We start from the raw sequence: 14,329 nt of genomic DNA, 5'->3' as shown, positions 1-14,329 counted from the left end.
GACTCCGGCTTTGCCGAGAGCCTTTCCTCGCCCAGACTCGCTGCTTCTTAGGCTCAGACTTGCCCGCTCTCCTTGTGGCGGTTCCCACGGGGGCTCCCCACAGACCCGTCACAGGCTGGTGTGCCTGTCCCCAGAAACTTTCCTGAGCCAGTGGGAGTCCCTTCACTCCAAGATGCCCAAGAGGTGGGCAAAGCCAAAGACAGACACATTCAGGGTACAAAAGCCCAGGCCCCTTCCTCAAGGAAGGACACGTCTTCGGGAGCAAGGAACACCGTCCGAGCTCCCGATCAGGATCCCCCGGATAGAGAGAGAGCCAGCTGTATCCGCCAGGGCGGCAGGTGGGAGCCACGCAGAGGGCACGGGCTGTGCACACAAAGCAGACCTGGACTGAGTCCCGGCTCGAGCGGTTGATAGTGGTAAGTTAGGTCAGTTGCTACTTTTCTAGGCTTCAGTTTCCTTCCTAACAGGTTACGGGTCATAATCCCCACTTGGTAGCATCGATGTGAGGATTTGATGGCAGCGGCAAAGCCCCCTGCACGGTGCCCGGTGCACAGAATGACCCCAGAGCCTTGGCTGCCCAAGGAAAAGGCTGATGGGCAGCTGGCAGAGAAGGCCGGGCCCGCTGGTGCAGGACCACGCCCGCTTGGGCCCAGCAGGAAGTGGTCAGCTGGGTGCTGGCTGCACATGTCCGTCGACTCGTGCTTGTAACCCCTCCCTGGGGCTCAGTTCAGGAACCAAACCACCTGTAAACAAAAACCGAAGCCAACTCCTGATGCTGAGCTTTGCGTCTGGAGGCCGTCTTCCCCGCCCCGGCCTGTCGGGAGGCCCCTGGGCTGTGAGTGGCTTGTAGTGTGTCCGGTGGACTTCCCCCGTCGGCCCCAAGCCACCTCCAGCTCACACGCCAAGCCGCCTGCTCCCAGCAGCCTCACCACCGCCCGGGGAACCCAAAGCCACGGCGGCAGAGGCGACAAGAACGGTGGCCAGTGCCTGCAGCCGAGGCCCCTGCAGTGACCTCACGTCCCCTTCCACTAACTGCCACGGAGGGCGGACGGCGGGCACACAGGGAAGCCCAGTGCCTGCAGCCGAGGCCCCTGCAGTGACCTCACGTTCCCCTTCCAATAACTGCCACGGAGGGAGGACGGCGGGCACACAGGGAAGCCCTGTGCCTGGGGGCGCAGGCAGCCACAGGCCAGACTGCCTCCGAGGGCGCAGGCTGGGCTCACAGCTGTGATTTCCAAGTCTTGGCTTTCGGTCCCTGGCTCCCTGGTTTCCCAGGTCACCATCCCTCGTGTTCTGGGGCAGAAGCACGTGGCCGTCATGGGACCTGAAGAAGGCAAGGGGGGGCTCCCGGAAACCAACCAGGAGGCTGCAATCAGACTGGGTGACGCTGAGGTTCCAGGGCGCGAGGTGAAAACACCAAATGAGGCAGGTTCTGCCAATGGGTCCAAATCCTCCAGCTTTACTGGTCGCATTTCTTCCTCCCCAGGACTGACAATTGCACGGGGGGGCGCGTCTGCTCCTAAACTGTCCCTCCTTCTTGACCGAAGAGAATCCCATGGTAGACGCCGGCCTTTTCCTTCTCCGGCAGGATGTCATTAATACGCCATTTCCGTTCAGTGAGAGCTGACATGTGCTTTCCACACATCACCCCACTTTATTCGCGTACCCCAGGGCAGCAGGGCTTTCACTCCTATTCCCAGTGGAGGGAACACAGGTTCAGAGAGGTCCCCTGGCTTGCCCAGGCCACGAGGTTTTAAGGGACCGAGCCGCCTAGTCACAGAACCTGGTCCGGCGGACCAGAGCTCACGCCCTCGGCCGCCGTGCTGCTTTGCCCAGGAACGAGGAGAGTCAGTCCCATGAAGGAGGTGCTGCCGTCTGTTCTTTTGAGAGCGAGCTTCCCGCACCTACCCCCGCCGGGTGCCAGGAACCCGAGCTTCAGGGGGCTGCTTGGGCTCCCACCTTCCGCGCAGGAGCCGTCCTGACCATCCTGACCGGCACGTCCCGTAGGCCAGACCCCCTGATGGGAGGGGCAGGGCCTCAAGGGGACAGGTCCTTAGCTCATTCGAATTTTCACAAAATCGTACATTTTGATGTTTCCATCCCATTATTGAAATGCCACATGGCCAATAAAAACTTGAAAACAAAAAAAGTAAACAGAAGGAAAACAATAACTTGTAGGACTCTTCCAATGACCTGTGGGCAAATCCCCTTCTGTCTTTGTAAGGGCCGGGATTAAACACGGTGGTTGGGACTGCACCGAATCCGTAGACGCCTTTATTCAGGAGCAAATTTCCACATTACTCGTTTTTTTTCAAAACCGCCCCGTTCTTCCCAGCCAGGCCCAGCAGGTGTGTACCTGGGTCGGGGTGAAGCGTGCGTGTGCTGCTCCCCAGCTGGCGCTGCAGGGTCTCGGGGATCATTTCACGTCCCTGGGCAGGCAGTTGGCTCCCAGGCCCCGCTCTCCCTGTGCTCACACTCATGTCTCCGGCATAAGTGATGCTGACGCTAACCGTGGGCGTGGGTCTTCCTCTGGTGCCGCGACACTTCAGCGCCTCCCAGCGCCCCCCGTCCCTGTCCAGAGGGCACTGCTGTGACTTCCTGGCTTTCCAGAACTGAGGACCTCCCCGGAGGAAGCCCCCCGCCAGGCTCCGTGCGACGTGCCGGCTTCGGGCCAAAGCTCAACTTTCCTGACTGTCGCACTTCAAGCAAGGTCAGGTGAGGGGACTGGATGACACGGGGTGCCGCGAGGGGATGTGGGGGCCAGAGACATGGGTTTGGATCCTGGCTCTTCTACTTATTAGCTGTGGAAACAGAGCACGTTACTGAACCTCGAGCCTGGGTTTCTTCATATTTATGAGAGAATACTTCCTTCCCTCTAGGGTTTTCGTGGGAATTAAATGACATAATGCGAGTGAACTTGTCGAGTCCAGCTTTTGACCTAATCAAGGCAGTTAATAAAGAACTGAGATCATTTCCTACCCCACCTCCCCACCCCCAGGGAGGAGAGTTTTCTGTTCAGTGTTTCCATTATACTATCTCTCAGTACCGCCGAGCTCGTTTTCAGTCTGGATCCTCTTGAAGAAGCTCTCCAGGGCCACGCTGGTCACGCCAGCGGCCTCCAGGCTCCTGGCCCGCTCTGGCCAGGGTATGTGCAAAGGCTCCCTACCCTGATCTTGCTGACGGGTTCAAGGTCACTCGCCTTACTTTGGGAATAAATAAGTCAAGCAAGGACACCCTGCACTCCTCACACCAGAGACCCTCATCCGTCTGCTTATACTGAGCACACACGTGCGGGCATGTGGCCCGGGCTTCCCCTCTGGTCCTGAGCCTTCCCAGCTCACTCTATCGTGTTTCGTTCCGGAGAGACTCGTCCCGCAGATACTCGTCCCGCGGAAGCGGGAGATCAGGGAGGAAGGCTAGTTAGACCCTGCGGTTCAAGCCCATCAACCAACCAGCGGCTCTCCTGTGGAGCCTGTGCAGTTCCCGCGGGCCCGGCTCCACGCGGACAGGGTTTCAGGGCAAGGGGGCCAGGTGCAGTGTGAGGGCTGAGCCAAGGCTGAGAACCAGCGACGTCAGTGGCCCTGCCTGCTCCCCACGCATCTCACCCCACAGCCTCACGTGGGGCCGGGCTCACGGCCAGCGCCGAGGGCCGGGCGCCTCGGTCTGCTCCTGCCTAAGGCCCAGAAGGGAGTGCGGTGGTGCTGCCAAGATCTCACAGATGTCCCGAAGTCATACATGACACACACTTTATTGCATTAAGAAAGTCATCTGTTACTGCTGGGCTGCAGGGGGCCGCAGCCGAGGCTGCTTCGGGAGGGTGGCCGCCGGGAACAAGCGGATTTTCAGCATCACCAACGGCTCGATTCTCCCCCCTCCCCATCAAACATTCGTCAGGGGCTCCGGCCAGTTCTGGTAGGAGCACCGCACTGCTGGCCGCACGAAAAGCCGGGATTACCCGAACGGGTCCATGACACAGGTCCGTTCCTGGCCATCGCCTGGCGGCCAGGCTGCTGTGGCTCGAACGGGGGAGCCCGGTGGCACCCGTGCGCTCCTCCGCGGGGAGCTCGCTCTCTCTCCCTGGTGGCCGGCTCTGGGGCGCTGCATGGCCATCTGGGGCCCATCTGCGCGGGCTCCCTGTGGGGGGCTCCGAGATTGGTTCCATCCGAGACTGGAAGCGGCTCAGTTCGGCCTCCCTACACGGCGAACTTCCTCCCCGAGGGAGTGGTCTGCAGTGCAGCTCCTCACAGGGCAGGAGTGGTGCTGGCCGAGGGGAGCAGGCCAGGGGGCACCTCGCTGGGCCTCCCGCTGGGCCTCCCGCGGGCCGGGCGGAGCTGAGGAGCAGTGGGGACGCTGGCAGAGGCCTGGAACTGCTGCCTTTGGCTCAGAGCGACGCCTGAGGGCTCCTGTCCATTCCACACACTGGGTGTCTGTAGTGACCCAGACGGCTTCCCGTCTGGCCAGAAGGCAAGGGTCCCGCCCACCACGATGTCCAGGCTCTGCTACCCATTCGAGGTGCCTGTCCAGAGCCTCGTGTGGGTGCTCAGCTTGCCCTCCAGTTCCTGGGGTGTGCGTCAGGAGAGCAATCTCAGGGGTCCAGGAGCACCAGCTGCTCGGGGGGCAAGGTGCTCAGGCTCACTCCTTCCTGCTCCCACCAGCAGCGTCTCTGGTGGCTTCCAGTGGGGTCAGATGGCTTCCTCCACCGTGTGATGGGGGTGGAGGGGACAGCTGCCCTCCTCCCCCTCGTGCGTTTCTCCTGCGCCAGGCCACGCCCAGGGGCACACTGCTGGCAGAGCACCTGCCCAGGCCTGGGCGAGGTCACTCCTGCACCAGGAAGTTGATGAGGGCCGTCCTGGGGGAGAGGAAGGCCTTCTTGATGCTTCGCCCCTGCAGGAGCCTGGCACCCAGCTCGCTTTGGAGAACAAGCTCGTGGACTTTGTCCTGGTCCCGGGCCACTTGCTGGGGCACAGGGACTTGGCCGCAGGCTTTGTTGTTGATCTGAGGAGGAGAAAAGCCAGAGACAAACAGTCCTGAGTGGCGGGCAGCCCGGTGCCAAACCCACTTCCCGCAAAGGGCCCGCTGTGTCTGTTCGGGGAAGGGAATGTGGGGAAGGAAGGAGACAGGCAGCACCCAGCTTCGCAAGAGGACGGAGTGCAGAGAGAGAAACCCCGCAGGGACAGCGCCTGCACCTGGAGTGAGTGCCCGCGTGTTCGCGGAGCGCTGCCGTCACCGCCAAGTGGAAAGGATGCCCAAACCCTCCGCGTGGCGGGGCCTAGGCTGTGTCGGGGGAACTGTCACGAGCACCAAGTCTAGCTCAGATCTAATTCAGGGGTGTCACTGAGGATTTGCCTAGGTCTCAGAGACTCATTTCTGGGGACGGCAGTGAACCTCCCTTTCTGATGACTGGCTCCAGAAGGGGGCGCTCAGGTGAGCTCTTGGAAACCAGACCCGCATCACATGAACCACTCTTCCTGCCTAAAACGGACCAGTCCAGTCCAGACGTCACTGAGTACAGTTCAATAAGGACCAACTTCACATCAACTATGAACTGGTGTCCCCCCCGAGGAAGGGACCCATGGTACAGGCGGCGTCTGAACAGCCGTCCTTCCGATCCTCGGTCCCACTGCTCTGTAAGGACCGGTCTCTTTCACGGACGCTCCTGTTTCTCACTGGGGAAACAGTGAATAACTCCTCCAGCTTCACCCACAGCACATCATGAAGTGCTCCTTAACCACCTCTTCACTGTCTCAGATTTCCGTAGAGCTGTTGTTGTGGCTGCACCAGCCTAGATCACCAGGTGGGAGACAATTAACACCGTGCCCTGAAATGTTTTTAAACTGCGGGGCTCCCGGCGGGCCGCGTGCTCTGAGGCTGGGGAGCTGGCGCCGGGTGAGGGGCTGTGGCTGCTCTCCCTCCCCGTCCTCCGAAGCTGCCTTCCTTCAAGGCCACATGCTTGGTTCGACTGAGACCTCAGAAGAGACTCCTACCCCGTCCCTTGTGAGGTCCTGGAACCCCAAATATGGACTTCTGATAGCGTGAACCTGGTAACGGACCGGGTGCTGGCCTTCCCATCTCTGTTCTCACGCTTTTTCTAGGAAAGAGAGGCCCAGGGCAAGGCCTCCTCTGGCCACCGCCTCTGACGTGGGGTCCTGGGGGGGGACACGCTCGCTTACAAGGGAGAGACTCAGGGGGGCTCTCAGGCTGTGGGACATCAGGCCTTCGTTTCTCTTTAAGGACAGAATCCTCGGGATGAAGGTGAAGGAAGTGAGTGAGCCTGTGTCAGTGACACACTCGCTGCCTCACTTCCTCTGCCTCCGTCAAGACTCCCACGAGGATGGAAGGAGCACCCCTGGGGTGTCCGCTTCCATGTGCGGCCCAGCACGATGCCGACCCTGCCTGGATTCAAGGCCCATTCGGCCTCGGTGCCTCCCCAGGGCCTGGGAGCTGGTCCTGAGCCCGTGCGAGGGAACTGAGTGGTTCCTGTCCACACTGGGCCTGTGCGAGGGAACTGAGTGGTTCCTGTCCACACTGAGCCTGTGCGAGGGAACTGAGTCGTCCCTGTCCACACTGAGCCTGTGCGAGGGAACTGAGTCGTCCCTGTCCACACTGGGCCTGTGCGAGGGAACTGAGTCGTCCCTGTCCACACTGGGCCCGTGCGAGGGAACTGAGTCGTCCCTGTCCACACTGGGACTGTGCGAGGGAACTGAGTCGTCCTGTCCACACTGGGCCTGTGCGAGGGAACTGAGTGGTTCCTGTCCACACTGGGCCTGTGCGAGGGAACTGAGTCGTCCTGTCCACACTGGGCCTGTGCGAGGGAACTGAGTGGTTCCTGTCCACATTGGGCCTGTGCGAGGGAACTGAGTCGTCCTGTCCACACTGGGCCTGTGCGAGGGAACTGAGTCGTCCCTGTCCACACTGGGCCTGTGCGAGGGAACTGAGTCGTCCTGTCCACACTGGGCCTGTGCGAGGGAACTGAGTGGTTCCTGTCCACACTGGGCCTGTGCGAGGGAACTGAGTGGTTCCTGTCCACACTGGGCCTGTGCGAGGGAACTGAGTCGTCCCTGTCCACACTGGGCCTGTGCGAGGGAACTGAGTGGTTCCTGTCCACACTGGGCCTGTGCGAGGGAACTGAGTCGTCCCTGTCCACACTGGGCCCGTGCGAGGGAACTGAGTCGTCCCTGTCCACACTGGGCCCGTGTGAGGGAACTGAGTCGTCCCTGTCCACACTGGGCCCGTGCGAGGGAACTGAGTCGTCCCTGTCCACACTGGGCCCGTGCGAGGGAACTGAGTCGTCCCTGTCCACACTGGGCCCGTGCGAGGGAACTGAGTGGTTCCTGTCCACACTGGGCCCGTGCGAGGGAACTGAGTCGTCCCTGTCCACACTGGGCCCGTGCGAGGGAACTGAGTCGTCCCTGTCCACACTGGGCCCGTGCGAGGGAACTGAGTCGTCCCTGTCCACACTGGGCCCGTGCGAGGGAACTGAGTCGTCCCTGTCCACACTGGGCCCGTGCGAGGGAACTGAGTCGTCCCTGTCCACACTGGGCCCGTGCGAGGGAACTGAGTCCTCCCTGTCCACACTGGGCCCGTGCGAGAGAACTGAGTCGTCCCTGTCCACACTGGGCCTGGGGAAGGGAACTGAGTGGTTCCTGTCCACACTGGGCCTGGGGAAGGGAACTGAGTCGTTCCTGTCCACACTGGGCCTGTGCGAGGGAACTGAGTCGTCCCTGTCCACACTGGGCCCGTGCGAGGGAACTGAGTCGTCCCTGTCCACACTGGGCCTGGGGAAGGGAACTGAGTCGTCCCTGTCCACACTGGGCCTGTGCGAGGGAACTGAGTCGTCCCTGTCCACACTGGGCCTGTGCGAGGGAACTGAGTCGTCCCTGTCCACACTGGGCCTGGGGAAGGGAACTGAGTCGTCCCTGTCCACACTGGGCCTGTGCGAGGGAACTGAGTCGTCCCTGTCCACACTGGGCCTGTGCGAGGGAACTGAGTCGTCCCTGTCCACACTGGGCCTGTGCGAGGAAACTGAGTCGTTCCTGTCCACACTGGGCCTGTGCGAGGGAACTGAGTCGTCCCTGACCACACTGGGCCCGTGCGAGGGAACTGAGTCGTCCCTGTCCACACTGGGCCTGGGGAAGGGAACTGAGTGGTTCCTGTCCACACTGGGCCTGTGCGAGGGAACTGAGTCGTTCCTGTCCACACTGGGCCTGGGGAAGGGAACTGAGAGGTTCCTGTCCACACTGGGCCTGTGCGAGGGAACTGAGTCGTCCCTGTCCACACTGGGCCTGTGCGAGGGAACTGAGTCGTCCCTGTCCACACTGGGCCTGTGCGAGGGAACTGAGTCGTCCCTGTCCACACTGGGCCTGGGGAAGGGAACTGAGTCGTTCCTGTCCACACTGGGCCTGTGCGAGGGAACTGAGTCGTTCCTGTCCACACTGGGCCTGTGCGAGGGAACTGAGTCGTTCCTGTCCACACTGGGCCTGGGGAAGAGAACTGAGTCGTCCCTGTCCACACTGGGCCCGTGCGAGGGAACTGAGTCGTCCCTGTCCACACTGGGCCTGTGCGAGGGAGCTGAGTCGTCCCTGTCCACACTGGGCCTGAGGAAGGGAACTGAGTGGTTCCTGTCCACACTGGGCCCGCGCGAGGGAACTGAGTCGTCCCTGTCCACACTGGGCCTGTGCGAGGGAACTGAGTCGTCCCTGTCCACACTGAGCCCGTGCGAGGGAACTGAGTCGTCCCTGTCCACACTGGGCCTGTGCGAGGGAACTGAGTCGTCCCTGTCCACACTGGGCCTGTGCAAGGGAACTGAGTCGTCCCTGTCCACACTGGGCCTGTGCGAGGGAACTGAGTCGTCCCTGTCCACACTGGGCCCGTGCGAGGGAACTGAGTGGTTCCTGTCCACACTGGGCCTGTGCGAGGGAACTGTGTCGTCCCTGTCCACACTGGGCCTGTGCGAGGGAACTGAGTCGTCCCTGTCCACACTGGGCCTGTGCGAGGGAACTGAGTCGTCCCTGTCCACACTGGGCCTGGGGAAGGAAACTGAGTCGTCCCTGTCCACACTGGGCCTGGGGAAGGGAACTGAGTCGTCCCTGTCCACACTGGGCCTGTGCGAGGGAACTGAGTCGTCCCTGTCCACACTGGGCCCGTGCGAGGGAACTGAGTGGTTCCTGTCCACACTGGGCCTGTGCGAGGGAACTGAGTCGTTCCTGTCCACACTGGGCCTGGGGAAGGGAACTGAGTCGTCCCTGTCCACACTGGGCCTGGGGAAGGGAACTGAGTCGTCCCTGTCCACACTGGGCCTGTGCGAGGGAACTGAGTCGTCCCTGTCCACACTGGGCCTGTGCGAGGGAACTGAGTCGTCCCTGTCCACACTGGGCCTGTGCGAGGGAACTGAGAGGTTCCTGTCCACACTGGGCCCGTGCGAGGGAACTGAGTCGTCCCTGTCCACACTGGGCCTGTGCGAGGGAACTGAGTGGTTCCTGTCCACACTGGGCCCGTGCGAGGGAACTGAGTCGTCCCTGTCCACACTGGGCCCGTGCGAGGGAACTGAGTGGTTCCTGTCCACACTGGGCCCGTGCGAGGGAACTGAGTCGTCCCTGTCCACACTGGGCCTGTGCGAGGGAACTGAGTCGTCCCTGACCACACTGGGCCTGGGGAAGGGAACTGAGTGGTTCCTGTCCACACTGGGCCCGTGCGAGGGAACTGAGTCGTCCCTGTCCACACTGGGCCTGTGCGAGGGAACTGAGTCGTCCCTGTCCACACTGGGCCTGGGGAAGGGAACTGAGTCGTTCCTGTCCACACTGGGCCTGTGCGAGGGAACTGAGTCGTCCCTGACCACACTGGGCCCGTGCGAGGGAACTGAGTCGTCCCTGTCCACACTGGGCCTGGGGAAGGGAACTGAGTGGTTCCTGTCCACACTGGGCCTGTGCGAGGGAACTGAGTCGTTCCTGTCCACACTGGGCCTGGGGAAGGGAACTGAGAGGTTCCTTTCCACACTGGGCCTGTGCGAGGGAACTGAGTCGTCCCTGTCCACACTGGGCCTGTGCGAGGGAACTGAGTCGTCCCTGTCCACACTGGGCCTGTGCGAGGGAACTGAGTCGTCCCTGTCCACACTGAGCCTGTGCGAGGGAACTGAGTCGTCCCTGTCCACACTGGGCCTGTGCGAGGGAACTGAGTGGTTCCTGTCCACACTGGGCCCGTGCGAGGGAACTGAGTCGCCCCTGTCCACACTGGGCCCGTGCGAGGGAACTGAGTTGTTCCTGTCCACACTGGGCCTGTGCGAGGGAACTGAGTCGTCCCTGTCCACACTGGGCCCGTGCGAGGGAACTGAGTGGTTCCTGTCCACACTGGGCCCGTGCGAGGGAACTGAGTCGTCCCTGTCCACACTGGGCCCTTGCGAGGGAACTGAGTCGTCCCTGTCCACACTGGGCCCGTGCGAGGGAACTGAGTCGTCCCTGTCCACACTCGCCCGTGCGAGGGAACTGAGTCGTCCCTGTCCACACTGGGCCCGTGCGAGGGAACTGAGTCGTCCCTGTCCACAATGGGCCCGTGCGAGGGAACTGAGTCGTCCCTGTCCACACTGGGCCTGTGCGAGGGAACTGAGTGGTTCCTGTCCACACTGGGCCCGTGCGAGGGAACTGAGTCGTCCCTGTCCACACTGAGCTTGTGCGAGGGAACTGAGTCGTCCCTGTCCACACTGGGCCTGTGCGAGGGAACTGAGTCGTCCCTGTCCACACAGAGCCTGTGCGAGGGAACTGAGTCGTCCCTGTCCTCACTGGGCCTGTGCGAGGGAACTGAGTCGTCCCTGTCCACACTGGGCCCGTGCGAGGGAACTGAGTCGTCCCTGTCCACACTGGGCCTGTGCGAGGGAACTGAGTCGTCCCTGTCCATACTGGGCCCGTGCGAGGGAACTGAGTGGTTCCTGTCCACACTGGGCCTGTGCGAGGGAACTGAGTCGCCCCTGTCCACACTGGGCCTTTGCGAGGGAACTGAGTGGTTCCTGTCCACACTGGGCCTGTGCGAGGGAACTGAGTCGTTCCTGTCCACACTGGGCCTGTGCGAGGGAACTGAGTCGCCCCTGTCCACACTGGGCCCGTGCGAGGGAACTGAGTGGTTCCTGTCCACACTGGGCCTGTGCGAGGGAACTGAGTCGCCCCTGTCCACACTGGGCCCGTGCGAGGGAACTGAGTCGTTCCTGTCCACACTGGGCCTGGGGAAGGGCCTGCGACCTCTGGATGTGCTGTCGGTGCCCAGGGACTTTCCCACGACGGCCTGGCCACTGCTCATGGTTCCTGGGCTTCCTGGGACGCCCCTGAGTCGTGTATCTGGGGCAGTCCCTTCAGGATGAATGGGCCTCAATCATGCTCCCCACTCCTGGGCACGGGGCACCAATCCAACAGACAAGAGAAGTCTCACTGATGCCCTGGCCGGTTTGGCTCAGTGGTTAGAGCATCGGCCCGTGGACCAGAGAAGTGTCACTGCGGCTTGGCTTTCCCGGCCCAAAGGGGAAGAAGCTTCCAGCCCCCATTCGGTGCCCTCTCTCTCCGCCACCTCCACGACATCACTGAGCCTGGGTCCAGGGCCTCTCCCTGTTCTCTGGGGACTCCCCCTGCCCTGTCCCCTGCTCCCTGACGGGAGGGCACCCTGCAGTGACTGAGGGTAACAAAGCCCCACTGCCGGAGCCTCCGTGCCACGTAATCCCTCGAGCGGCTGCTTACCCTCACGACCTCTGTCCCCATTTCACAGGCGGGGAAGCTGAGGCACAGGAGGTAAAGTCAGTTGCCCAAGACTCCAGCCCAGCAGGTGGGTCCTCCATCCCCTGCTCAGACCCCTGCCAGCCCCCTGCTCCCCAGGGCTGCCCTGCTGTGCCTCTGCTCCGGCCCGGGGCTCACGGTCCCAGCGTCCGAGGGACTCCGCTCCTTTTCCCCACGGAGGAGATGCTCCGCCTTCAGAGCCCCGGTCCCTCGGCCGTCTGACTGGCGGCGGTGGGCATTCACCGTGCGTGAGCGCGAACCTGCAGCCGTTCCCACCTGTGAGATGGGCTCATCACACACCCGCCCGCCTGTGAAGGGGGGATCGCAGCAGGGCTGCCCTGCGGGGAAATGGGGGTGTCACTACGAGGTCCATTCCCTACAGACATCGCCGCAGGGAGAGGAACTGCTGAGGTGCCACAGGCTGTCTGGAGTCTGAGGGTGTGGGGGAGGCATGGGGGCAGCAGGGGACCGAGGGGCAGGAAGGTGTGATGGTCTTTCCACACCACCTGCCGGGGAGCCTCTGTGGGGTACGCTCTCCCTCCACCCAAGTGGGTCTGTTCGCAGCACTTTTGCTCACAATTTGCAATATTTTATTTCCTTTTCTCTTTCCTCCTCCTTTCCCCCGTCTCTCCCACTGGGCTTGAAGCTCCCAGAGGGTAGGGATCCTATCAGGTGAGACTTGTACCCCCAGAGCCTAGCCCTGTGCCTGCAGTAGAGGGGTAACCAGGTGGCTACTGACGAGTAAACGAATAACCCCGGGCACGGCGACGAACTCCTCTGAGGCTGTCTCCTCGCCTGGAGCGAGCGCAGTCACGGCTGCCTCGCGGGGGGAGAGTGATCGCCACTCAGGCCGCGACCGCCTGCCAGGCCCCGGGCCCCGGGGAGACCGCCCGCTCTCCCTCTTCAGCCACATCAGCCTATCGAAGAGACATTCCTTCTAATGTGTCTTAGTGCACACATTAAATATGTAAAAATTACAGGAAGAATAAACCATAAGAGAGCTATTTGTTTTTTAAGCCTTGTGGTTTAAACAATAAACAATTTTTATGTATTTAAAATGACCCAATATATCAAAAAAAGAGAAACTTTATGTAGCTTCCTGCACCTCGTTTTTCAGAGTGGGGGCTGCGTGGCTGCCCCCCCAGAAGAACCAGGAGGGGGTGGGCGCGGGAAGGAGGTCAATGGGGGAAGAGGGCCATCAGTACCACCTTCAACAGTCGAGAGCCACAGCAGCTGGGCGAAGCGCGGGGAGGCGGAGGCACAGGTGGAGAGGAGGCCGATCACCATGATGCGGGACAGGCTTCTCTCCCACGCTCCAGCCCCTCGCGGGCATGAGGGCTCCATGCTCGCCAGCTTTTGGTACACAGTGACCTTAAACTGAGGCGCCGGCAGAGGAGCAGGCGGCCGGGTAGGGCTGAGGGCTGGGTGCGCCAGATACGAGAAACAGAACCTCCCAGACAGACAGGACAAGCCCTGCCCCGCAGCCTCGCCCCGTGCGGGGAGTGGGGTCACTCACCAGGACGGCCATCTGCACCACGTCGGGCTGCTGCAGGAACTGCGGGTCCACGGCCGGCCACGGCTGGAGCAGCACGCCGGCGTCCCAGGCGTAGTGGGCGCAGAGCTTCCTGGGCACCAGCGCCAGGCCTGCAAGGTCAAGGCCAGAGGGTCACTGAGCACACGCAGCTCTGGGCAGCCGGGTCACAGCGCTTGTCCCAGCACAGCCTGGCTGGGCGGACCGAGGAGGCCCCCCACCTACTCCGCTCATCACCCCAGGTTCGGGTAGCTTTTTTTCTCAAACAGGACCCGGAGCTGGGAAGGTGGATGGACATGCTGTTCTGGGACCAGGCTGCCCGTGTGACCTGCTCTCTGCAGTTGTGAAGGAACACTGCGCTCTGAGAGCGGACCCCCAATCCCGAGCTGCACTGACTTCCTTTCCAGCCGGAGACTCTGGTCTGAGAGCCTCCCACCGGCCCCCTGACTCTACTGTAAGATCAGTTCAAGATTTTTCATCTGGCTTCTTTTCCAGGTTTCATTTTCTTCCCATTTAACTGTTTTTTTAAAAGATGTTTAGTTGAGCCAGGCCGGTGTGGCTCAGTGGTTGAGCGTCGACCCACACACCAAGAGGTCGCCGGTTCAATTCCCAGTCAGGGCACGTGCCCAGGTTGTGGGCCTGATCCCCAGTGGGGGGCATGCAGGAGGTGTCCAACTGATGTTCTCCCTCATCGATGTTTCTATCTCTCCCTCTCTAAAATCAATAAAGAAAAAAAAAGATTTTTAGTTGGTTTTTAAAAATGTTTTGACTGATTTGAAAGAGAGAGAGAGAGAGAGAAACGTCTATGGGCTGCCTCCTCCACACACACCACCCCCTCACTGGGGATCAAGCCTGTGACCTGGGCATGTGCCCCAATGGGGAACTGAACCGGCGACCTCTCAGTGCATGGGACAATGCTCAACCAACTATCCACACTGGCCAGGGCCCTATTTAGCTTTTGATTCAATCTGCAATTCATTTTGTGTATAATGTGAAAAAACATACACAGTCGATTTTCCAAACACAATTTTATTCAATAAATTCTCTT

General features: G+C 61.4%; 1 protein-coding gene across 1 annotated transcript in view; it reads right to left on the bottom strand.

Moving 5' to 3' along the window:
• Window positions 1–3,776: 3,776 nt before the first annotated feature.
• LARS2 (leucyl-tRNA synthetase 2, mitochondrial) overlaps window positions 3,777–14,329 on the bottom strand; it is a 127,248-nt gene continuing 116,695 nt past the window's right edge. Inside the window, exons 20-21 of the mRNA XM_036266338.1 lie at window positions 13,267–13,394; window positions 3,777–4,995 (exon numbers count right to left, since the gene is read on the bottom strand). Of these exons, the coding sequence (XP_036122231.1) occupies window positions 4,816–4,995; window positions 13,267–13,394 (308 nt within the window). The 3' untranslated portion in view covers window positions 3,777–4,815. The remainder of the gene's footprint in view (window positions 4,996–13,266; window positions 13,395–14,329) is intronic.

The sequence above is a fragment of the Molossus molossus genome, unplaced genomic scaffold (assembly GCF_014108415.1).
Source record: "Molossus molossus isolate mMolMol1 unplaced genomic scaffold, mMolMol1.p scaffold_m16_p_18, whole genome shotgun sequence".
Taxonomy (NCBI): Eukaryota; Metazoa; Chordata; class Mammalia; order Chiroptera; family Molossidae; genus Molossus; species Molossus molossus.
Note: the sequence above shows the minus strand (reverse complement) of the source record. Positions and strands in the feature narration are given on the sequence as shown.